Raw genomic sequence first — 26,937 nt, 5'->3', positions numbered from 1 at the left:
AACACACACTGCAGTACGTTGGGGATGTCTACCCGGACATTTCCCAGTCTTGTATTTGGAGCCTTGATTGGTCAGAAGGCCTCTGTTGGCTGCTGTATTGGGTCTGCCCTGATGATGATGATGATGATGATGATGATTATGGGGAGGGGATGGAAAGTCCTTGTTGTGAAATGTTCTTCCAGTGAGGGCAGCCAAGTGAAGGCTTTCTCTCTTGGTCTCTGCAGCGATGATGTCAGACATGTGGTCACAATCCTTACTTGGGCACTTCCTCCTCCTCCTCCTCCTCCTCCTCCTCCTCCTCCTCCTCCTCCTCCTGCCTGGCCACAGAAGAAGGGGAATTACCCTGAAAGTCCCCCCCACCCTCCTCCTCCACCAACAGTTTCCTTAGTAAAATACCAAATAACAAAGCAGGAAGTGTGTGTGTGTGTGTGTGTGTGTTGGTGTGTGTCTTTATGTATGTCTGTGTGTGTTTTGTGTGTGTGTGCACCTCTTGTACCCCTTGGCCCCTCTCCGTCCGTCTCTCCCTCTGTCTCTCTCCCTCCCGTCCCTCCCTCTCCCTCTGTCCCTCTCCCTCCGTCTCCCTCCCTTCCGTCCCTCCCTCTCTCTCTGTCTCTCTCCCTCCCGTCCCTCTCTCTCCCTCTGTCTCTCTCCCTTCGTCTCTCTCCCTCCCGTCCCTCCCTCTCCCTCTGTCTCTCTCCCTTCGTCTCTCTCCCTCCCGTCCCTCCCTCTCCCTCTGTCTCTCTCCCTTCGTCTCTCTCCCTCCCGTCCCTCCCTCTCCCTCTGTCTCTCTCCCTTCGTCTCTCTCCCTCCCGTCCCTCCCTCTCCCTCTCTCCCTCCCGTCCCTCCCTCTCCCTCTGTCTCTCTCCCTTCGTCTCTCTCCCTCCCGTCCCTCCCTCTCCCTCTGTCTCTCTCCCTCCGTCTCCCTCTCCCTCTGTCTCTCTTCCTCCGTCTCCCTCCCTCCCGTCCCTCCCTCTCCCTCCGTCTCCCTCCCTTCCGTCCCTCCCTCTCTCTCCCTCTCTCCCTCCCGTCCCTCCCTCTCCCTCCGTCTCTCTCCCTCCGTCTCCCTCCCTCCGTCTCTCCGTCCGTCTCTCTCCCTCCTGTGCAGCGTACCGCAGACATTCCCTCCTCAGTTTCCTGTTGTCCATCATCCACGCAGACCAACAAGCGGCAGGCTTTCATGAGGCTTGTAGGGATTCCGTATGGAAACATGAAACAGAGTTCAGTGTTCGGTGGTGAATTCTTGAAGTGCTAGCGTTCGCATGTGTAGCTCAGCTCAGAGGTAGCATCCCCCTGAGTGTCTTTCTCCCATCACACCCCCCCTGGGGGGGGCCCTCTGATCGGCGCTCTCTTCCTCTGTGAGGAAACGTCCCCACAGAGGTAGGAGATAGCAGCAGCGTGGTCGTTAGCAGACCCTCCCCTGGGGGCCCGCCTCAAAGCCGGGGACGGTGGGGTGCTCTGGGCCGGCCGTCAGTGAGCGCCGGCCACCTGGCTCCACGCTCGGCCGAGGAGAGGCTAGACAGATGGGCATCTCTGGTGAGCTGGCTGCCAGACAGGCCCGGGTCTGTGGATCTGAGTGTGGCTTTCAGAGTGTGCGTGTGAGAGAGAGGGGTTGTGTGTGTGGGAGAGAAAGGGAGAGGGTGTGTGTGTGTACTTGTGTGTCTGCCGGCGTGTATGTACTCTCTCAGCCAAGCACTGTGCACGGCCGTCTGCTCGGCGGTCGGCTGCTCTTGTCTTGGTCCTCTTCTTCTGTGGTGAGCGGCTCGGCCTTTGGCTCAGTCTGTCTCCCTCCTGATCTCTATCGTCCTCACCCCTGCTCCAGCCAGTGGGAACCCTCCAATCCAATGAACATGGATTCAATGGATTGAGGTCCGAATAAGATCCAGAGATCTATTGTAGTTAGCCAGACAACGCTAGCATCAACTCCACTGTTTTGGTCCGGGTGCCTGGGAAATGCACTTTAGCATCCCAGCAGAAGTGCAATAGGGCGTTCATGAAGGAGGTAACAGTATAATATACATTTTCAATAAACATGTGTAATAAAGGGCAGGTGTGCAATACAGCAGCCATCAAAATAGCCAGTGAACACCCAGGAATGCAGGTATCGGCGCACTGCTGGGGAATCAGACCCGTCCATGTTCATTAGGGAGGTAGATGTTATGGGTTTTAAAGAGCCTCTCTGTCATGGGCTCGCCGCTACAGGGCAGTACAGAGCAGCGCGGGAGCTGGATCTACAGGTAGGCCGTCATGGGACGGCGGTGGGCCAAACGCCGACAGCCAAAGTGACAAGCTGACAGCCAAATAGAAAAGGTAATCAGTTTTCATCGGCGTAAAGAGACTCACAACGAGGTTGACCAGCTGCTTGCGGCTCGCTGGCTTCTTACTGCTGTGTGGACATCGCTATTCACCCGTCGCTCTGGTTCAGGCACGCAGGAGGCTGTCTCTTCCTGACTTCCTCGTGCCTACAGTGTTTACCTGTTGCTGTGCGCTGAGACACACACCTTTTGTTCTATTTACTCAAGAACACACACGTGCTTATGCAATAGTCAGGGCTGGTGATCTTTCCTAAGAGTGCAGCTCAGCGAAGAGGCAGGTTAGAAGTCAGGTATGTGGTTAACCATTCATGGTCGTACCTGCGCCCTTAGTAGTTCACAGAGGAGCAGACATTCCTGGGATGGTTTCTGCGTGACATAGCTGTGTGACCAGTTTTGGGCGTCCATTTTGGAATAGGAGGAGAGTTATGAATGGTTCTGTTTTGTACTCTCTGTGTCTCAGGCTGAAGACTTAACCAGGAGGAGCTGAGCTCTGTGCTCCGGTCCAACAGAACCACTTCCTGATGATGACAGTAAACATGGGTAAGTAACGGGACACACGCACACATACTCTCTCACTCACACACACTCTCACTCACACACACACACACACTCTCTCACTCACACACACACTCTCACTCACACGCACACACATTTGTATATCTGTATATTTCCAACTTTTTACCTCTTTAAAATACCCTGTCTAACACACACACACACACACACACACGCAAAGACACACACACACACACACACACATACACATACACTGACAAACATACACACTTCCTCTAGCAGGAACACTATGCAGGCACAGCTTTCAAGTGTGAGAAAAATAAATGTGTGTCAAAGAGAGGGAGGGAGAGACGGAGGGAGAGAGAGAGAGAGAGGGAGGGAGAGAGAGGAAATGTGTTGATGGAGACATTAACAGTTCTAGAGTCACCAGATGGTGTGGTTTGTAGCAAGTTGTTTTGTTATTTCTTGATACGTTAATGTCTCTAGTGGGGGTTTTGCGTAATAAAGATGTGGAATAGATACTACGCTGATATTCCTGAATTAAAATCATTCAGGTCATTACGAAACAGCTTATCTATTGATATTCACCAATTTCAACCTTGAGCACTAACACAAACACACACTAGTTGACCCACATAGTGTGTGTGTGTGTGTGTGTGTGTGTGTGTGTGTGTGTGTGTGTCCCTGCATGTACGTACTTGATCCTGCATGTCTTTATTGTTGTCATTTATTTACTTGACAAACCAAAAGAAAAAAAGAACGTTATTATTCAAACTGCTCCCTGGTGTGGTTTCCGGTGGTTTCACTCTGGACTCGGGTTACAGATGAAGGCCTCCAGACTGGACCTGGGCAGCACAGGAATACACAAGGTACCCCCTCTCTCTCTCCCTCTCTCACTGTAAACATAGCTTGATTGACCCGATCTCATGACATAAAGGCTGTACCACTCATATGGAGATCAGGAGCAGGTTCTCTAGAGATACTTGAGAATTTCCAGGGAAAGGCTTTCAAGGTAAGCCCAGCACAGCTCCTTTCACGCTCAAACAAGGGCCCTTATTTATGGTGAAGTCTTTAATTCCGAAACTAACTTTTGGGGATTACATATCAGACATTTCCTCAATGGGACGGCTTTGTATCTGAAGATAACAAGCGTAGCAGTTAGAAACCCCTCCTCCTAAACACATCAAACAAGGGGTCTGGCGAGAGCTGGGGCTGCCTTATGACCTAGACTGACCCCCTGTAAGGCCTGACGAGACTCAGCCTCAGGAGGACCTAGGCTAGATATGAGGCCCGGGTTCTGTTGCTAGGTGTGAGGGCCCGGGTTCTGTTGCTAGGTGTGAGGGCCCGGGTTCTGTTGCTAGCAAGGCAAGGCACCAGCTAAAGCAGTCAAACATACACACTCTAACCCTGAAATCGACATTGTTCAACCTGAGTTGGCACTACCTGCTTGCAAACCAGCAACTTAACACACAGCATGATCAGCACTCTTCACTCAAACACACTATAGCAACGCCCAGGCCGAGCCTTTATAAACCTCAGCTAGCTGCTGGTGATTATATCCAACCACAGTCTGAGCTCTTGCGGTTTTTGCTCATAAGCTTGGAGCGTGACAACCATCGCCTTCCTCATTTCCCTGGAAACATCGGCCGTTCTGTAACCCCGCCCATTTCAGAGTTTCAGCTCGGTTCTGGAACTCGCACTAGTGTTGTACTTCTGCCTTTTAGGGCAAAACACGACCGCCCTCCGTCACCCAAAACACTTCTCCTTTTGCTTATAGTACATTCTCATTTGTGTCTTCTGGCCTCAGTGAAACGGCCTTCTCTGGTTGGCCCCTGCTAATCAGATGCAACGCATGATGCAACGCGGAGCAACGCATTGGAGACGGAGGCTTTGTGATTTTGTTTTGACATTCACAGAAGGACTGAGGCAAGGCGGGGACAATGGCAGCGTTACAGAGAGGTGACCTCAGTGTAGCGCAACCCTGTCCTGTCTGGGGCCTGCAAGCACATAGGACACAAATGCAAATAAGACACACACACATAGGACACACATGCACATAAGACACTCACGCATAGGACACACATGCACATAAGACACACACACATAGGACACACACATAAGACACATTCGGGCTCGCTAGGTGATCCAGAACGGGATCTTGGAGGAATTAACCCTTATTAAATATACTTTTATGAACACAACACAAAGGTAAGGTCAGACCGGCTGGAGCTGTCAACTTGGACAGCCCTCTGGTCCTCACCTGGTCCTCCTGTCTCCCCTCTGGTCCTCACCTGGTCCTCCTGTCTCCCCTCTGGTCCTCACCTGGTCCTCCTGTCTCCCCTCTGGTCCTCACCTGGTCCTCCTGTCTCCCCTCTGGTCCTCACCTGGTCCTCCTGTCTCCCCTCTGGTCCTCACCTGGTCTTCCTGTCTCCCCTCTGGTCCTCACCTGGTCCTCCTGTCTCCCCTCTGGTCCTCACCTGGTCCTCCTGTCTCCCCTCTGGTCCTCACCTGGTCCTCCTGTCTCCCCTCTGGTCCTCACCTGGTCCTCCTGTCTCCCCTCTGGTCCTCACCTGGTCCTCCTGTCTCCCCTCTGGTCCTCACCTGGTCTTCCTGTCTCCCCTCTGGTCCTCACCTGGTCCTCCTGTCTCCCTTCTGGTCCTCACCTGGTCCTCCTGTCTCCCATCTGCCCTCTGGCCCCTCCCAACTGCCCTCTGGCCCCTCCCATCTGCCCTCTGGTCCTTACCTGGTCCTCCCATCTGCCCTCTGGTCCTTACCTGGTCCTCCTGTCTCCCATCTGCCCTCTGGTCCCTCCCCAGGAAAGATACATAAGTAGGTTTTTGAAGCCTGCCTTACCTTGAATGCACAAGGTGTGTCCTACAGGTGTGTTGGGCCTTGGCCAGTGTGGTGTTAGCTGTCCTGGTCTATACGGACTGTATGGATGCATAGGTCAGTTCAGAATAGACACGTAAGGCAGCTACTTATGGTCCAAACCCCATTAGTTGGAGACAGTAATAGGATGTTATGTGTTATCTTGCCAGTAACCAAGGACATCTAGGCTCTGAGGCCTCGTACCCCTCGTACCGCTCCTCACTGCTCCTCACTCCTCCTCACCGCTCCTCACTGCTCCTCATCCTCCTCACTCCTCCTCACTGCTCCTCACTGCTCCTCACCGCTCCTCCCTGCTCCTCACTCCTCCTCACTCCCCCTCACTCCTCCTCACTCCTCCTCACTGCTCCTCACCGCTCCTCACTGCTCCTCACTCCTCCTCACCGCTCCTCACTGCTCCTCACTCCTCCTCACTGCTCCTCAACGCTCCTCACTGCTCCTCAACGCTCCTCACTGCTCCTCACTGCTCCTCACTGCTCCTCACTCCTCCTCACTCCTCCTCACTGCTCCTCAACGCTCCTCACTGCTCCTCACTCCTCCTCACCGCTCCTCACTGCTCCTCATCCTCCTCACTCCTCCTCACTGCTCCTCACTGCTCCTCACTGCTCCTCACTCCTCCTCACTGCTCCTCACTGCTCCTCACCGCTCCTCACTCCTCCTCACTGCTCCTCACTGCTCCTCAACGCTCCTCACTCCTCCTCACTGCTCCTCAACGCTCCTCACTGCTCCTCATCCTCCTCACTCCTTCTCAACGCTCCTCACTGCTCCTCACTGCTCCTCACTACTCCTCACTCCTCCTCACTGCTCCTCAACGCTCCTCACTGCTCCTCACTGCTCCTCACTACTCCTCACTCCTCCTCACTCCTCCTCACTGCTCCTCAACGCTCCTCACTGCTCCTCACTGCTCCTCACTACTCCTCACTCCTTCTCAACGCTCCTCACTCCTCCTCACTCCTCCTCATCCTCCTCACTCCTCCTCATCCTCCTCACTCCTCCTCACTGCTCCTAACTGCTCCTCATCCTCCTCACTCCTCCTCATCCTCCTCACTGCTCCTCACTGCTCCTCACTCCTCCTCACTGCTCCTCACCTCCGTCCAGCCTGCTGAGGCTCAGAGCTGACAGGCTTCACTCCACAGGCCACGCCCCTTAACTCCACAGGCCACGCCCCTTAACTCCACAGGCCACGCCCCTTCTGCGCTGATGTGAACGCAGATAGGCTTGACTTCTGATGTGTGTTGTGTTTGTGCTGACGTCAGAGTGATTCCTCTTCGGCTCATCGGTTTATCTTATCGGAGGAGCACAGAGACCAGATGAGTGAAGTAGCACCATTCGGTTCAGAGATATTGCGGTAGAGTCGCACACGTCCTCACATCATGCAGCAGCTGTTGCTCGAGGGAGGCGGGGAACCAGCGGCCAGCAGTGCTGCCCAGACCTGTTGGCTTTGCATCGCCATTATCTGATAGTGATACAGACTGCTGCTAATCTGTTTACCTTCCTCTCCTATTACTGGGTGCGGCCATCTACCGCCACTAGACAGGCTCTTCTATATACGCTCTCTATGTATGCTCTTCTATGTATTCTTCCATCTACACCCTTCTATATACGCCCTTGTATGTATGCTATTCTATGTTTTCTTCCATCTACACCCTTCTATATACGCTCTTCTATGTATGCTCTTCTGTATATATTCTTCTATATACGCTCTTCTATATATGCTGTTTTAAATATTGCTTATATTTTAAAAGAGATCATTTACTAAAGAGCCCTTTAGCAAACGCGTTAATCCAAAGCCACGTTCAGTGAGTGTTCAGGAGCGTCTGGCTGGGGGGTAGGCAGGGGTCAGGAGGGGTCAGCAGGGGTCAGGAGGGGTCAGCAGGGGTCAGCAGGGGTCAGCAGGGGTCAGCAGGGGTCAGGAGGGGTCAGCAGGGGTCAGGAGGGGTCAGCAGGGGTCAGGAGGGGTCAGCAGGGGTCAGGAGGGGTCAGCAGGGGTCAGGAGGGGTCAGCAGGGGTCAGCAGGGGTCAGCAGGGGTCAGCAGGGGTCAGGAGGGGTCAGCAGGGGTCAGGAGGGGTCAGCGAGAGGGGGTCAGAGAGAATTGCAGAATGGAGGATAAATTGTTGGGTTGAACTTCGATCCCAACGTTGTCTGCTACAGGTATATGCAGGCACACACACATTCACAAACAGACAATCCTAAAGCGTAAGGAGAGTGAGTCCTAATGCGGTCTGTCTGCCTCAGCCTCAGAGTGCAGACACAAACGCTGTGTGTGTGTGCGTCTCTATGGAGTTCAGGGTCAACGGCCTCTCCTCCACATTGTAATCACAGCAGTCTGATAATTGGACCCATTAGAGGCGCTACATATGGCAATGTCTGACAGGCTCATCTGCATGATTGCTGCTCTTATCAACCAGGGACAAGGAAGAGTGCATGTTTGTGTGTACACGTGTGTGTACATGGCTTTGTATACAAGTTTGTCTGTGTGTCTGTGTACATGTGTGTGTACACATTACAGAGAGACAGTACACGATATAGTGTATATGTGGGAGAGAGAGAGTTTGAACAATATAAGGGGAGGGAGAGAAAGGGGGACGACAGAGAGGGGGAGATGGAGAGAATGATCGGACAGAGAGAAAGAAGGATGAATAGAGAGGGAGAAGGAAGGAATGGAGGGAGGGAGAGAGATGGTGAAGGGGTGAGAGGGTGCAGCATGTGTTTCCTGCTCCGCCCTCACCTTGGCCTCTGCAGTCCATGAATCTTTAAAGCTGTCATAATCCAAAAGGCTAACCTTTTGGACCAAGTAGACCAGGTTATTTATTTCCAACACAGCGATGGCTGCGGTCCAGCTGGGCTGAGTTTCCTCTAAACGTGTAAATCTCTCTTTAGTTGGGATAAAAGTAAAGCTGTCCTCTTATGATCAACGGAAAGCAAATTTAATCCCAACATCTATTTTCTCAGAGTCGCTGTGTTGATATTTTCCGCCCATTCCCTTTGAGTGTAATGATCGCGTGGTGGGACACACGCACGCGCACACACACACACACACACACACACACACACACACACACACACACACACACACACACACACACACACACACACACACACACACACACACACAACCCCTATACACACACACACACACACAACCCCTATAGATACATACACACACACACACAACCCCTACACACACACACACACACACAACCCCTATACACACACACACACACACACACACAACCCCTATAGATACATACACACACACACACAACCCCTACACACACACACACACACACACACACACAACCCCTATACACACACACATACACACACAGACACAACACCTATATGCCCACACACAAACATACATACACACAAACACACACACACACAACCCCTATACACACACAAACACACACACATAACCCCTACACACCTACACACACACAAACAGCTATATACATACATTAAAACAAACACAACTCCTATACACGTACACACACACAAACACACGCAAACACACACACACACACACACACACACACACAACCCCTGTACATACACACACACACACACACACACAACCCCTATACACACACACACACACACACACACACACACACACACAACCCCTATACACACACACACACACACAACCCCTATAGATACACACACACAACCCCTACACACACACACAACCCCTATACACACACACATGCACACACAGACAACACCTATACGCCCACACACAAACATACACACAAACACACACACAACCCCTATACACACACAAACACACACACATAACCCCTATACACCTACACACACACACACACACACACGCACACACATAACCCCTACACACCTACACACACACAAACAGCTATATACATACATTAAAACAAACACAACTCCTATACACGTACACATACACAAACACACGCAAGCACACACACACACACACACACACACACACACACACACACACGTATATATCACCCCAACACACACTCCCCGTTGTCCCCTACTCCGGATTAGCCTCCTGCCTCGAGTAGCGGTGGGCTTTCTGTCCCCCAGGAGAAGGGAGTGGGACAAACAGTAGAACACCTGTCTCCTCTTTAAACGCTTCGGACGCATCTGAAGAGTCACGTGACTCTGGAAACCTCTTGTTCTCTCCGCATATTTGGTGATATCATGGAGATGTCCCCGCTGGATGGAGGATAGGGCATCTGTCAGCACAACATGACATCATAGCAGGATGTAGTCGAAGCAGGTGTTACCTCATCTCAAAATACCACTGAAAAGCTGGAATGCATGACTGACTCTTTTTCTTGTTCTCTCTCTCTCTCTCTCTCTCTCTCTCTCTCTCTGCCTCTCTCTCAGCCTCTCTCTCACTGTCTCTTAAAGATCTTGTATTATCTTCTATTGCCTGTCAATTATCGTCTAAGAATATGCCACGCATTATACACAGTTTACACTGTAGATTTGAAACAAATCCTGCAATGTTTTTAAAACAACAAAAAATTAAAATATGGATCACAAAGGTATTTTTCCATATTGAGGGCAACTATTGCGAGGGGATTAAGTAATAATCCTGATGATAACAGTGTGTGGGTGTGTGCGTGTGCGTGTGTTCCTCAGATGACGAAGAGGCTCTTAACTCCATCATGCAGGACCTGGCAGCTCTGGGTCGCTGCTACGCCCAGCACAACAGCAACAAGCCCAAGACCAGAGCCCTGCTCTACAAACAGGTAATGCATTTATAGAGCAGACCCGCTGTACAAACAGGTAATACATTTATAGAGCAGATCCCGCTGTACAAACAGGTAATACATGAATATAGAGCAGAGCCTGTATAAACAGGTAATACATGAATATAGAGCAAAGCCTGTATAAACAGGTAATACATGAATATAGAGCAGAGCCTGTATAAACAGATAATACATGAATATAGAGCAAAGCCTGTATAAACAGGTAATACATGAATATAGAGCAGAGCCTGTATAAACAGGTAATACATGAATATAGAGTAGAACCTGTATAAACAGGTAATACATGTATATAGAGCAGAGCCTGTATAAACAGGTAATACATGTATATAGAGCAGAGCCTGTATAAACAGGTAATACATGTATATAGAGCAGAGCCTGTATAAACAGGTAATACATGAATATAGAGCAGAGCCTGTATAAACAGGTAATACATGAATATAGAGCAGAGCCTGTATAAACAGGTAATACATGAATATAGAGCAGAGCCTGTATAAACAGGTAATACATGAATATAGAGTAGAACCTGTATAAACAGGTAGTACATGTATATAGAGAAGAGCCTGTATAAACAGGTAATACATGAATATAGAGCAGAGCCTGTATAAACAGGTAATACATGTATATAGAGCAGAGCCTGTATAATCAGGTAATACATGTATATAGAGCAGAACCCTGCTCTTCAAAAAGGTAATACATTTATATAGCAGACCTCGCTCTACAGACAAGTAACTTTGTTGTCATGGTGATAGACGTAGATATAGATCAGAACCCTACTCTACAAACAGTTCCCCATTGTCATGGCTACATACATTGATATACTACACAAGGCATGGGCAGACATGAAAATATGATAACCTGTATTACAATTACGGAATTTAGCAGACTTACATCTGTTAATACACACATTGACACACCGACGGCATAGTCAACCATGCAGCTCGTCAGGAGCAGTGAGGGTTAAGGGTCTTGCTCAGGGACACATCAACACTCTGGGCTGGGGATCGAACTAGCAACCTTTCGGTTACAAGACAACTGCTCTACCACCTGAGCTAAGCCGACCCCATAGCAGCATCCTGGTATAGCATCAGACAGATGTACACAGATTTTGATACACACTATGGTTCCTTCTGGAATAGCATCATATAGATGTACACAGACTTTAATACACACTATGGTGTATTCTTGAATAGCATAAGATGTACACAGACCTAAATACACATTATGGTGTACATCAATATGATGCTACACCAGAGTACACCGTAGATGTACACAGAGTTTGATACACACTATGTGCCCGCTAATTTTACTTTTTCTATCTGTTCTATAGGTTCCCCATACAAGTTCAAACTTATTTTTGGTTTAGATGACAGTTTATGACTCGATCCCAAGATAATTAATTTGGGTTTCGAGATGTTCAGGGCCAACTTATTTAGTTTTATCCAATCAAAAACCTTATTTAACTCAGCTGATAAAACATTGTCCAGTTCACTGCCAGTGTAATAAACCTGTTGTATCCTATTTGTTAGATAACTCTTCATAAATAGGGTGGTGGTTGGACTAAATCCATAGCATTCTAGTTTACCGATGAGCAGATTGTGATCTATGACATTGAATGCTGCACTGATATCAAGTAATACTGCACCAGTCATCTTTGAGTTAACCATTTCCTTGAGCCAGTCATCTGTCATTACTGTATGGCGGAAAAAGTTGAATGGTTATGTCTGTAAGCATGTTGAAAAGCTGTGCTCAAACCGTTACAGTCAAAGTATTCCTGTATTTGTGAGTAGACTATTGTCTCCATCAGTTTACTGAGAACTGGGAGAATAGTGATAGGTCTACTCTTCTTCCAAGTGAGTGCTAGTTTGCCATCTTTAGGTAAGGGAATCATTTTATCCTTTTTCCAGATAGTGGGATAAACCCCTTTCATTAAGCATACAATTAATATATGACATATCGCACCATAAACATAGTCAGCTGCCATGCCAAGTACTTTACTGTCCAGCATGTCAGTACCCACTGAGCTGTGTTCAGGCAGGAACTTCAACAACTTCCTTACTTCCCGCTCATCCACACTATTAAACTGAAAAGTTAAACTCTTATCAAACATCAGATTATTTGATATGAACTTTATATAATCAGTATCAGTATTGTCCATATTCTGCCTTAGTGCATAGACCTTATTTATGCAGGATTATAAAAAGAATTTGCTATATCAGATGTTTTGGTCAGAAACATACCTTCTGATTCCACAAAGGGAGCCCGGCCAGCTGTCCTTATCCCCATTATTTCATTCAGGGTTTTCAAGAGCTCTTTACCATCTTTCTTTACATCATTTATTCTTTGCATGTAATAATATTTTTGCATTGATCTATTCAGTTTTGTAACCTGGTATCTTAGTTTACATTACATGAATCTGTCCTCCACTAATCCAGACTTTACTAATGTAAATTTGGCTTCATCTCTTTCCTTCATGAAGTGCTTTAGAGTCTCATTCAGCCATGGAGCTGGTCTAGTTTTTACAATACCCTTTCATATAGGGGCATGCTTATCAACAATGTTCATGAAGCTTTCCATAAATATATGTAAGGAGCCCTCAGGCTGCTCAGCAGCATACACAATAGTCCAGTAAATATCACCCATATCTTCCAAAAAAATGTCAGGACTATTATGTAGGTTCAGGACTATTATGTACTTTATTGACCTTACATTTAGGATTTTTTGTTTTTCTGATAATTGCTATAATATTATGGTCACTAAAATCCACCGCTAAAGACACTGGTTAGTGCAGCATTGAGGAATACTTGTGTAAATGTGGTCTATGCAAGTGGCAGAAGTATAGCCAGCAGTGTTAGTAAAGACTCTGGTTGGTTGAGAGATCATCTGAGGCATCTCTCAGATGTAGACTTTGATAGACACTATGGTGTATTCTGGTATAGCATCATAAAGATGTACACAGACTTTGATACACACTATGGTGTATATTTGATATATACTGTGGCTCTGGTCTAGCCCCAGTTTCTCCTGACAAGGCTGGTTTGCATGTGCAGTAGTGCGACATTGTCATTGATAGAAAATGATAGAAAATGTTCATGTTAACTAAGGTGTTCATTTATAAATATTAAATAGTTTTAGGGTTACCAACACAAACAGTAAACACAAACACCATTAGTACAAGATACATAAGTTAACAGGTAGTTCATTGTTAGTTAATGCTTATTACTGCATTAACTAAAGTTAGTTAACATTTGCTATCTTGTCCTTTCTGTTCAGTGTTTTAAATATGAACTATGAGCTGTGGCGTTTCTTAGTGCACGGACCCCATGTTCACATTATGTCAAAGTATTCTACATCTCAGCCTCATGATGAGACAACGGACCAACGACGTCCTGCTGGTGCGTGCGTGCGTGCGTGCGTGTCCTTCCGTCCTAACCCTGCTCCGTGTCTCTTCTCTTTCCACAGGACCTACGAGTGAAGCTGGAGCATGAGAGAGAAAAACGGTAGGTTGGATGGTCTCCTTGTTTGTTCTCCTCTGCTCTGGGGGGATGTACGGGGGCTTTACTGCGGTTTCCAGGGCTTTATGGGGACAGTGGACGGAGACCAATGGGCCATGGAGGCAGAGGAATTTCCCGGTGGTCAGTTATAAACAAATAATGAGAGAGAGGGAGGGAGAAAACACAACCTTCACTGTTGATGCTGGGGGTCATCCTCTCAACAGTGGCTTCATTCTGTGTGTGTGTGGTACTGAAGCTCCTTGTATGGATGTTAATGGTGATCAATGTCTCCAGCCTGTTTAAACCTTTAAAGGTTGTTTGTGTCCACTCGGTTTCCCCTTCTATGACTCCAGTGTGTTTCTGGTTCACTGGTTCAGCTATAGGAGGAGTGAGGACTTCCACTCAGACAGGAGGACACATGGATCTGTGCTCCGTATTAAACGCTATCAGATAACATTTCCCTTTCCAGGACGCCAAATATAATTCCCTTTTTTAACATCCAAGACAGCAGTTTCTACTCCTGCAGTTTGAGACGTTTGTCAAAGAGTAAAAAGTTAGCTTGACCTTTGGAACACAATTCCAGCAGCCGTAAATCTGCAGCAGTTTCCACGATGCTGCCGCTTCAATGCTCTCTGACTCCAGCCATCTGTCTCCATTTGTCCGAGGGCTCAACTATGTGCTCAAGCTTGTGAAAATGAAAAGTCACTTTCTGAGAACATCAGAAGAACAAAAAGCCCTGGAACATGCCTAGCTCTCACATGTGAACTGATTATCTGAATCAAGTTTCTGTTGGTGACACAGAGCTCACCTGGGGCAGGCTCACAGGAAAGCGAGATGGGCTAGGAGAGAGAGAGAGAGAGAGAGAGAGAGAGAGAGAGAGAGAGAGAGAGAGAGAGAGAGAGAGAGAGAGAGAGAGAGAGAGAGAGAGAGAGAGACCCTCCTCTGTTTCCCTGGCTTAATTGGCCACTGCTGTGGCTATGACTATCATTGTCATGTTCCTGTTTCTTGGTTATTTTCACCTCTCCTTCTGAAACTCCATGCATAACCCTACCTTCTCCCACTTTCTCTCCCTTCCCCTTCTCCTTCTCTCTCTTTCTCCCCCTCGGTCGGTGTCTCTCTCTCTCTCTCTCCCTCGATAGATATCTCTGTCTCTAATGTTCTCTCTATGTCTCTCTTTCTCCCCCACTGTCGGTCTCTCTCTCTCTCTCATTCCCTCGATAAATATCTCTGTCTCTAATGTTCTCTCTCTCTCTCTCTCTCTCTCTCTCTCTCTCTCTCTCTCTCTTTCCCTCGATAAATATCTCTGTCTCTAATGTTCTCTTTCTCTCTCTCTCCCTCAATATATATCTCTGTCTCTAATGTTAGGAGTGGAGATGAACTTGTTCCTCCATCACTACCTTTGCTTTTACCGTTCCTTCTTGGTTTCGCGGGGCATGTGCAATGCTAACACACCTAAGACTGACTGAAGACAGACCTAAGACAGACCAAATACTGAATGAAGACAGACCTAAGACAGACCAAATACTGACAGAAGACTGACCAAAGACAGGCCTAAGACTGCCTGAAGACAGACCTAAGATAGGCCTAAGACAGGCCTAAGACTGACTGAAGACACACCTAAGACAGACCAAAGATTAACTGAAGACAGACCTAAGACTGACTGAAGACAAACCTAAGACAGACCAGAGACTGACCAAAGACAGGCCTAAGACTGACTGAAGGCAGACCTAAGACTGGCTGAAGGCAGACCTAAGACTGGCTGAAGACAGACCTAAGACTGACCTAAGACTGACTGACGACAGACCTAAGACAGACCTAAGACTCACTGAAGACAGACCTAAGACTGGCTGAAGACAGACCTAAGACTGGCTGAAGGCAGGCCTTAGACTGGCTGAAGGCAGACCTAAGAGAGACCTAAGACAGACCTAAGACTGACTGAAGACTGAAAGCCATTTTTGTCCCAACGCTTCGGTGACACACGTCTCCCAGGCGGGACGAGCGGTCTGTCAGCTGCATTCGGTCCACGCTGAGGTTTGATTGGACGAGCTCTCTTCTTTTCATTGGCAGGCAGTAAAGGTTGGAGGCAGGAAACAGGATTCTGCCTCTTCCCCTGTGTATGTTTGTGTGTGAGTGAGTGCATGTGTAGCACTGAGAAAGTAAAAAAGCTTAAATCGAAACGTTTGGAGCGGTCCTCCCCCCATCCGGGCCCCTCATCAAGGGGTAAACACTAGATGGAGCGGCACTGGGTTTTATCTCATCTCACGCCCCCACCCCCCCTGCCTTCCCAGAATGCATCCCATCACATGAAGCACCAATGAGCAGTCATTAAGATAGCAGGCGTCTGGCCTCTGATGAGGAAATGAAGGGACGAAAACAGTCTTTATCAGGATGCTGGGAGGAGATAGCGGAGGGGAGCACACACAAAAAATCTCAGCCAGAGAGAGAGTTGGGAGAGAGCGAAACACATAGCAAGAGAAGGGGGCGCGGTAGAGAGAGAGGCAGAGAGAGAGATTGAGTTGGAGAGAGGAGGAGCGAGACAAAGGCGGAGAGAGAGAGAGAGAGAACGAGATGAAGATTAATCTACAGTGAGAGTAGAGAGAGAGACAGGGGGAGATGAGGAGGATGGATTCAGATGAGCAGAGAGACGAGACTAAGGCTGGCGAGAGATCCAGCTCTGTACCATCCATCCCTTCCCCTCACTATCTCCCTTCTGTTGTCTCTCCCCCCTCTTCCACTCTCTCCATGCTTGTTTTTCCCACTCTCTTCATGCTTGTCTCTCCCACTCTCCCCGTGCTTGTCTCTCCCACTCTCTCCATGCATGTCTCTCCCTCCCTCTCCCACTCTCTCCATTCTTGTCTCTCCCACTCTCCATTCTTGTTTCTCCCACTCTCTCAGTGCTTGTTTCTCTCTCCCTCTCCCACTCTCTCCATGCTTGTCTCCCCCCCTCTCTGTCATTCTGGGGGAGAGACGACTTCCTGCTGATGATGCTGCTGTTCCAGATTCTCTCCCTCTCTCTCCCCCTTGGTCTCTCGCTCTCTCTGTCTTTCCTCTCAGGAAGTTTCCCCTCTGTTTCCCCGAGGGGCCCATCGCTGTCCAAACTGTGGTCCATACATGTGCTGATTCAGAACACACACACACACACACACCAGACGCACACACACACACGCTCACGCACACGCGCACACACACACACTCATTGTGCAATTCAATTCCACATAAACACTTTTTGTGAACACGCACGTATGCAGGCAAACGCTTTCCAAACTTAGGGACACAAACATGCTGGCACACATGGGTCACACACTCACACTACTCTAACTTAGAAACACAAACATACAAGCAACACAGGCACACACACATACACATACTTATAGTATACATTCAGTAGATTTTGTGTCTGCAAAATTTGCTGATAATCTTTGCATCAGACGGACATTAAGCATAAGAATGCACCGCTCTCTATCTCTGTCTCTGTCACTGTCTGTCTCTCGCTCCCTCTCTCTCTGTCTCTGTCTCTCTCTCCCTCCCTCTCTCTCTGTCTCTGTCTCTCTCTCTCCCTCCCTCTCTCTCTATCTCTGTCTCTGTCACTGTCTCTGTCTCTCGCTCCCTCTCTCTCTGTCTCTGTCTCTCTCTCCCTCCCTCTCTCTCTGTCTCTGTCTCTGTCACTGTCTCTCGCTCCCTCTCTCTCTGTCTCTGTCTCTCTCTCCCTCCCTCTCTCTCTGTCTCTGTCTCTCTCTCTCCCTCCCTCTCTCTCTGTCTCTGTCTCTGTCTCTCTCTCTCCCTCCCTCTCTCTCTGTCTCTGTCTCTCTCCCTCCCTCCCTCTCTCTCTGTCTCTGTCTCTGTCTCTCTCTCTCCCTCCCTCTCTCTCTGTCTCTGTCTCTCTCTCTCTCTCCCTCCCTCTCTCTCTGTCTCTGTCTCTGTCTCTCTGTCTCTCTCTCTGTCTGTACACGTTCATCTCCTTCTTCTTCGCTGAGTTGAATAATGAACCTTCCCCATCTGGGTGCTTGATTCCTTGACTCCAGGCTCCTTTAAACGGCCTGTAGTCACTCCTGGAGGTCTGCTGGGAAGTGGTGTGTTAAGAAGTTCTGGTCATTGAAGTGGTAACAATGGATTGAACCCTGACCTTTGGGGTTGTCATCGTTCGCCTCCTGTTTCACATGATGCTTTGTGAGTTTGTTCGACCTTTAACCCTGCGGACCCTGGTGTTCCTCAGCATCATCCCGTTCCAGAGGCCCCTGCTCATTAAGGAGCTGGTCCAGAAGGTGACTGAGGCCTTTGACCAGAAGATGGACATGTTCTACCTGGACAGAGAGGTCAGTCTCCCTGACGCCGCTAAGCCAAAGTGTGGTCCTATCTTACGCCTCTTCAATGGAAGTCTCAATCCAAACACACAGACTGGAGAGAACGTGCAGACACCAGAATCAGGGACATTAAACATTTCTTTTAGGAAGGAAAACATACCCTACAATATTTAATTAAATTTGGTTGTTAAATTACTATATATGTATGTATATATTATACGGGTATTTCTAAGTGCATGACCCCTGTTACCTGAATCCCATCCCCTGAATCCCATTTATCATACTGACCTGTGGTCCAACATGGGGACAACATGGTCCAACATGGGGACAACATGGGGACAACATGGTCCAACATGGGGACAACATGGTCCAACATGTTCCAACATGGGGACAACATGGGGACAACATGGTCCAACATGGTCCAACATGGGTACAACATGGGGACAACATGGTCCAACATGGGGACAACATGGTCCAACATGGGGACAACATGGGGACAACATGGTCCAACATGGGGACAACATGGGGAAAACATGGTCCAACATGGGGACAACATGGGGACAACATGGGGACAACATGGTCCAACATGGGGACAACATGGTCCAACATGGGGACAACATGGGGACAACATGGTCCAACATGGGGACAACATGGGGAAAACATGGTCCAACATGGGGACAACATGGGGACAACATGGGGACAACATGGTCCAACATGGGGACAACATGGTCCAACATGGGGACAACATGGTCCAACATGTTCCAACATGGGGACAACATGGGGACAACATGGGGAAAACATGGTCCAACATGGGGACAACATGGGGACAACATGGGGACAACATGGGGACAACATGGTCCAACATGGGGACAACATGAGGACAACATGGTCCAACATGGGGACAACATGGTCCCAACATGGTCCAACATGGTCCAACATGGGGGCAACATGGTCCAACATGGGGACAACATGGTCCAACATGGGGACAACATGGGGACAACATGGTCCAACATGGGGACAACATGGTCCAACATGGGGACAACATGGGGACAACATGGTCCAACATGGGGACAACATGGGGACAACATGGCCAACATGGGGACAACATGGTCCAACATGGGGACAACATGGTCAAACATGGGGACAACATGGGGACAACATGGCCAACATGGGGACAACATGGCCAACATGGGGACAACATGGTCCAACATGGGGACACAGTGCCTCGTGGGTTCGGAGCGCTACTTCAGTCATGTGATATGTTTGGTCCAATCAGATGCTGCTGCCTCTGAAGACGCAGGAGGAGCTGGACCGGGCCGTGCTCCTGGGGGTCAACGGTCTGCTGCGGGTGCTGCTAAAGACCCCCAAGAACAACCATGTGAGTCCACAACCCCTAGGGCAGGATCAGAGGCTATAGACTATGAACCATAGACCACTACCCGTAGACTATTAACCATAGACCACTACCCGTAGACTACTAACCATAGACCACTACCCGTAGACTATTAACCATAGACCACTACCCGTAGACTACTAACCATAGACCACTACCCGTAGACTATTAACCATAGACCACTACCCGTAGACTATTAACCATAGACCACTTCCCATAGACCAGTACCCAAAGACCACTACCCATAGACAATAGACCAGTTCCCATAGACCCGTCACCGTAGACCAGTACCTGTAGACTGACCACAGCCGGTGCCTGTACCCCAGATGAGATGGTACTGGGTGTACTATGTGTATGAGTATTGTGTATTTGCCAGAGAGAAACAGTGGAAAGTTAAAGACTCAAACCAACTCTTTAAATATGCACTACTTTAAAAAACATGTTTAGTCCCCAACAGCAGCTGAAGTACCCTAGTTCCAAACCAGCTGGGTCACCCTGATCTAGGCCACGAGGGGTTGGCTGAGGCCAAGAGGCCCCCACTGAGAGCTCATCAAGGTGTAGTGAAGCCCACCAGCCTGATTACAGCACCTTGACCTCTTGGCCTCAGGCCTGGACTGTCGTGATATCAATATTGTAACCGTGTTAATGACGTTATGCGGTCCTCTCGTCCTCCCCTCCTCTTTTCCTCTCCTCTCCCCTCCTCTCCTCCTCCCATCTTCCCCTCTCCTCCCCTCGTCTTCTCCTCTCCTCCCCTCCTCTGCTCCTCCCCTCCACCTCCTGCTCCTCCTGCAGTACCTACAGGTGACCACCAGGGACAAGCAGAGTGAGATGAGATCTTCCCGGTCTTTGGGCGACCTGAAGGGCTCCCTGCTCAAGGGAGGAGAGAGGGTGCGCAAACACTCCACAGGTGAGTCAGGTGACCCCACCCACCCACACACACACACACACACACACACACCGCTATGCACAATGAGAGATTAATCACACCGAATCAATCCCTATTGGTCGATCCAAATGCAAGAAGATGTGAATGAGCCATTTAGAGTCCTGACTAAAGTCATCTATGTAATGGAGCTTGGCTCATCGTTGCACGCATGGAGTATTTGTTCACAGGGTGCTGTGTCACGCTGGGAGACAGAGAGTTAAGGCACAGACCTCCGGTCACGCTGGGAGACAGAGAGTTAAGGCACAGACCTCCACACAGACGCTGGGAGACAGATTTTGGAGTTAACCTTGTGCAGGCCGTTCCGGTCTGTGGGGAGATCATTGACTTGCCACCCCAGGGGGCCCCACTCTATCAATCATTACCCAGGATTGAGCGCCACAGAGCAGGACCAGGAACACACCAGATGGGTGTTGTTGGAGAACCTTATACCAGGCTCAGGAAGGTTGGTTTGGGTTCATCTGGGAGCAAAGCTTGGAAGATTGAAGGACATTTGAACTTCATGTTTGTGTGTCAGTTATAATCACATATCATCAGCAGCCAGACTGACGAAGGAATGATGAAATTATGTGAAACGTCTCAGATAATGAAGGGCATATAGCCGCCCATGAAGCCATGCTGTGCGTTGAATTCACTTGGAGCTGGTGGTGTTGTAATACGCTGCCTAGACCTTGGGTGGATACGTCTACCGTAATGCGTTGTCTGGCCGTGTGAGCCCCGGCGTGGTGGAAGGATGAAGAGAAAACAGAAGGATAGAATCCCCTTCTCCGTCAATCAAGAAGCCAGTCAGTTAGAGAGAGAGGGAGGGATGGAAGGGAGGAAGGAACGCTGAGAGGGAGGGAGGGAGGGGGGAGAGAGAGGAGGGATGGAAGGGAGGAAGGAACGCTGAGAGGGAGGGAGGGAGGGGGGAGAGAGAGGAGGGATGGAAGGGAGGAAGGAACGCAGAGAGGGAGGGAGGGAGGGGGTGGAGAGAGGAGGAGAGATGGAGGGGAGGAAGGAAAGCAGAGAGGGAGGGAGGGAGGGAGGGGGTGGAGAGAGGAGGAGAGATGGAGGGGAGGAGGAAAGCAGAGAGGGAGGGAGGGAGGGGGTGGAGAGAGGAGGAGAGATGGAGGGGAGGAAGGAACGCAGAGAGGGAGGGAGGGAGGGGGTGGAGAGAGGAGGAGAGATGGAGGGGAGGAAGGAGCGGAGAGAGGGAGGGGGGGGGGAGAGGAGGGATGGAAGGAAGGAAGGAGCAGAAAGGGAGGAGGGATGGAGGGGAGGAAGGAACGCAGAGATGGAGGGGAGGAGGGGGAAGAGAGGAGGAGGGATGGAGAGCGCTTACTTCAGCTAATGGGGATCCTTTAATAAGCAAATACACTAATTAGATGAGGGCCAAACCCTGATCGTTGTCAGTGTCCCAGCATGCCTCTGGGTTTTCTTCGGTCCCTTTGCCTCGGGGTTACTGTTGTCTTTGGAGCGATGGAAGGCCGTCCTGGTGTAATGACTCCCAACAGGCAGGAGGTCCGTAGAGGAACCTAGCTACTACGATGACGGGGCACAGCCCAGAGTTTGGTGAACTGACCCTTGAGTACCTGAACGACCCCGGGCTCTGCTCTCCTCCTCTGCTCCATCTCTGGAGCTCCTCTTCTTGTTTCTCTCATCCTGCCATTATCTCTTTCCCCACCTATCCTTCCTCCTCCTCCTCCACCCATGGTAGGCTCCCTGCACACGGGCCGCTCCTCCCCCCCGCCGGGCAGCGTTCCGGAGGAGCAGCAGCAAATCGCCCGGCAAGGCTCCTGCACCAGCATCCACAGCGAGGGGGAGTTCATCCCCGAGAGCCTGGAGCAGAACGTAAGGGCCGGGTACCAGCGGCGTTCTGACGTACCAGAACCAGCTCCGTACTGACGTAGACGTACCAAAACCAGCTCCGTACTGACGTAGACGTACCAATACCAGCTCCGTACTGACGTAGACGTAGCAAAACCAGCTCCGTACTGACGTAGACGTAACAATACCAGCTCCCTGCAGACTTAGACGTACCAAAACCAGCTCCCTACTGACGTAGACGTACCAAAACCAGCTCCGTACTGACGTAGACGTACCAATACCAGCTCCGTACTGACGTAGACGTAGCAAAACCAGCTCCGTACTGACGTAGACGTAACAATACCAGCTCCCTGCAGACTTAGACGTACCAAAACCAGCTCCCTACTGACGTAGACGTACCAAAACCAGCTCCGTACTGACGTAGACGTACCAATACCAGCTCCGTACTGACGTAGACGTAGCAAAACCAGCTCCGTACTGACGTAGACGTAACAATACCAGCTCCCTGCAGACTTAGACGTACCAAAACCAGCTCCCTACTGACGTAGACGTACCAAAACCAGCTCCCTATTGAAGTAGAAGGTACAATGAGGACCAGCTCCCTACTGACTTAGACGTAACAATACCAGCTCCGTACTGACGTAGACGTACCAAAACCAACTCCCTACTGACGTAGACGTACCAAAACCAGCTCCCTACTGACTTAGACGTACCAAAACCAGCTCTGTACTGACGTAGACGTACCAAAACCAGCTCCCTACTGACTTAGACGTACCAAAACCAGCTCCCTACTGACGTAGACGTACCAAAACCAGCTCCCTACTGACGTAGACGTACCAATACCAGCTCCGTACTGACTTAGACGTACCAAAACCAGCTCCCTACTGACGTAGACGTACCAAAAACAGCTCCCTACTGACGTAGACGTACCAAACCCAGCTCCGTACTGACGTAGACGTAACAATACCAGCTCCCTATTGAAGTAGACGTTACAATGAGGACCAGCTCCCTACTGACTTAGACGTAACAATACCAGCTCCCTACTGACGTAGACGTACCAAAACCAGCTCCGTACTGACGTAGACGTAACAATACCAGCTCCCTACTGACTTAGACGTACCAAAACCAGCTCCCTACTGACGTAGACGTACCAAAACCAGCTCCCTACTGACGTAGACGTACCAAAACCAGCTCCGTACTGACTTAGACGTAACAATACCAGCTCCCTACTGACGTAGACGTACCAAAACCAGCTCCGTACTGACTTAGACGTAACAATACCAGCTCCCTACTGACGTAGACGTACCAAAACCAGCTCCCTATTGAAGTAGACGTTACAATGAGGACCAGCTCCATACTGACTTAGACGTCACAATACCAGCTCCCTACTGACGTAGACGTACCAAAACCAGCTCCGTACTGACGTAGACTTACCAAAACCAGATCCCTACTGACGTAGACGTACCAAAACCAGCTCCCTACTGACGTAGACGTACCAAAACCAGCTCCCTACTGACTTAGATGTACCAAAACCAGCTCCCTACTGACGTTGACGTACCAAAACCAGCTCCCTACTGACGTAGACGTACCAAAACCAGCTCCCTACTGACGTAGACGTACCAAAACCAGCTCCGTACTGACGTAGACGTACCAAAACCAGCTCCCTACTGACGTAGACGTACCAAAACCAGCTCCCTACTGACTTAGACGTACCAAAACCAGCTCCCTACTGACGTAGACGTACCAAAACAAGCTCCCTACTGACCTAGACGTACCAAAACCAGCTCCCTACTGACGTAGACGTACCAAAACCAGCTCCCTACTGACTTAGTCGTTACAATGAGGACCAGCTCCCTACTGACTTAGACGTACCAAAACCAGCTCCCTACTGACGTAGACGTACCAAAACCAGCTCCCTATTGAAGTAGAAGTTACAATGAGGACCAGCTCCCTACTGACTTAGACGTAACAATACCAGCTCCGTACTGACGTAGACGTACCAAAACCAACTCCCTACTGACGTAGACGTACCAAAACCAGCTCCCTACTGACGTAGACGTACCAATACCAGCTCCGTACTGACTTAGACGTACCAAAACCAGCTCCCTACTGACGTAGACGTACCAAAACCAGCTCCCTACTGACGTAGACGTACCAAAACCAGCTCCGTACTGACGTAGACGTAACAATACCAGCTCCCTATTGAAGAAGACGTTACAATGAGGACCAGCTCCCTACTGACTTAGACGTAACAATACCAGCTCCCTACTGACGTAGACGTTCCAAAACCAGCTCCGTACTGACGTAGACGTAACAATACCAGCTCCCTACTGACTTAGACGTACCAAAACCAGCTCCCTACTGACGTAGACGTACCAAAACAAGCTCCCTACTGACGTAGACGTACCAAAACCAGCTCCGTACTGACTTAGACGTAACAATACCAGCTCCCTACTGACGTAGACGTACCAAAACCAGCTCCGTACTGACGTAGACGTACCAAAACCAGCTCCTTACTGACTTGGACGTACCAAAACCAGCTCCCTACTGACTTAGACGTACCAAAACCAGCTCCGTACTGACGTAGACGTACCAATACCAGCTCCGTATTGACTTTGACGTACCAAAACCAGCTCCCTACTGACGTAGACGTACTAAAACCAGCTCCCTTCTGACGTAGATGTACCAATACTAGCTCCGTGCTGACTTTGACGTACCAAAACCAGCTCCCTACTGACGTAGACGTACCAAAACCAGCTCCCTACTGACGTAGACGTACCAAAACCAGCTCCGTACTGACGTAGACGTAACAATACCAGCTCCCTATTGAAGTAGACGTTACAATGAGGACCAGCTCCCTACTGACTTAGACGTAACAATACCAGCTCCCTACTGACGTAGATGTATCAAAACCAGCTCCGTACTGGCGTAGACGTAACAATACCAGCTCCCTACTGACTTAGACGTACCAAAACCAGCTCCCTACTGACTTAGACGTAACAATACCAGCTCCCTACTGACGTAGACGTACCAAAACCAGCTCCGTACTGACGTAGACGTAACAATGCCAGCTCCTTACTGACTTAGACGTACCAAAACCAGCTCCCTACTGACTTAGACGTACCAAAACCAGCTCCGTATTGACTTAGACGTTACAATGAGGACCAGCTCCCTACTGACGTAGACGTTACAATGAGGACCAGCTCCCTACTGACGTAGACGTACCAAAACCAGCTCCGTGCTGACTTAGACGTACCAAAACCAGCTCCCTACTGATTTAGACGTACCAAATCCAGCTCCCTACTGACTTAGACGTACCAAAACCAGCTCCCTACTGACGTAGACATAACAATACCAGCTCCCTATTGAAGTAGACGTTACAATGAGGACCATCTCCCTACTGACGTAGACGTAACAATACCAGCTCCGTAATGACGTAGACGTTACAATTAGAGCCCAAACAATATAGGATATTTTAGGCCGATACCGATACAAATGTTTGGTGATTTAAAAATATGATATTCCGATATATCGGCCGATATATATTTAAAAAAGAAATTCCAGAAACGCGTAACATAAACAGATTTCCTTAAAATTGGTTATTTGTAGTTATTTATGAGTCCTCACTAAAATAATTAGGTAATGCATTTTAAAAATATACTTTATTTTATTGTTTTATTATCACAACAGAAAAAAATATCAAAAAATTTAAAATATCAATTAATCGGCCGATACCGATAGTTTGGAAAATGCCTAATATCAGCCAATTATATCAGCCATCCGATATATCGGTCGGGCTCTAGTTACAATTGCCAGCTCCGTACTGACGTAGACGTAACATAAGGACCAGCTCTATAGTGACGTAGACGTAACAAATACCAGCTCAGTACTGACGTAGACGTAACACCGAGTCTCCGTCACCACCTACTCCAAACAGCGTGGTGAAGCCTCAGGTTGAGGTGGAGGAGCTTGCACACTGAAGGAGGAGTCTAATTAGTCTCCCTTATGAAGCCGTAAGCGACGGTTATGATGGGTTTATCACCCCGTCCTTTGAGAAGAGATGAACTTTAATGTCATGTGGCCATTTCGCATCCTTTACATGAAGGAATGAATCCGAAACAAGGGAACAACGGCCTGCGTCGTGGTCTTCCTGAACCAGTGGAATGTCAGTGCTGGATGTCCGTACTGTGATCAGATGAGGGTCCTGCGTGTAGTCCCTCCTCGCTGATGGGATCCATGCTGACAATAGCTCTCTCTCTCGCTCTCTCTCGCCCTCACAGCTGCTCCAGGCCTGTGCAGACAACTCCATCTCCAGCAGCTGTCAATCCATAGACCAGGCCCTGGACAGGTGGGCTATGTGCTTTGACACACACACTGTCACACTGGGTCTGGGTGTGTGCTTCTGTGTGTATGGGTGTAAATGCGTTTTGAAGCAACTAAGTGTATTTTAAACACGGTTGTAACGGCTGTAGCCATGGCGTTTAGGCTAGGTCCGACAGGCCCCTGGGAACATGGGACCTGTGCA

General features: G+C 49.2%; 2 protein-coding genes across 2 annotated transcripts in view; one reads left to right on the top strand and one right to left on the bottom strand.

The window, feature by feature from the left end:
- Positions 1–1,528, bottom strand: part of acaa1 (acetyl-CoA acyltransferase 1) — a gene marked incomplete at its 5' end in the record, with an annotated part of 5,513 nt that extends 3,985 nt beyond the window's left edge. Inside the window, one exon of the mRNA XM_079754568.1 lies at positions 1,412–1,528. Coding sequence (XP_079610694.1) covers positions 1,412–1,528 — 117 coding nt within the window. The remainder of the gene's footprint in view (positions 1–1,411) is intronic.
- A 1,189-nt stretch (positions 1,529–2,717) lies between these two features.
- map3k22 (mitogen-activated protein kinase kinase kinase 22) overlaps positions 2,718–26,937 on the top strand; it is a 39,291-nt gene continuing 15,071 nt past the window's right edge. Inside the window, exons 1-9 of the mRNA XM_079754951.1 lie at positions 2,718–2,852; positions 3,650–3,694; positions 10,348–10,457; positions 13,938–13,975; positions 18,183–18,282; positions 19,547–19,648; positions 20,456–20,570; positions 22,303–22,436; positions 26,693–26,760. Coding sequence (XP_079611077.1) covers positions 2,834–2,852; positions 3,650–3,694; positions 10,348–10,457; positions 13,938–13,975; positions 18,183–18,282; positions 19,547–19,648; positions 20,456–20,570; positions 22,303–22,436; positions 26,693–26,760 — 731 coding nt within the window. The 5' untranslated portion in view covers positions 2,718–2,833. The remainder of the gene's footprint in view (positions 2,853–3,649; positions 3,695–10,347; positions 10,458–13,937; positions 13,976–18,182; positions 18,283–19,546; positions 19,649–20,455; positions 20,571–22,302; positions 22,437–26,692; positions 26,761–26,937) is intronic.

The sequence above is a fragment of the Pollachius pollachius genome (genome assembly GCF_949987615.1).
Source record: "Pollachius pollachius genome assembly, chromosome: 17".
NCBI lineage: Eukaryota > Metazoa > Chordata > Actinopteri > Gadiformes > Gadidae > Pollachius > Pollachius pollachius.
The sequence above is the reverse complement of the archived record's forward strand: the minus strand, read 5'-3'. Positions and strand labels throughout refer to the sequence as shown.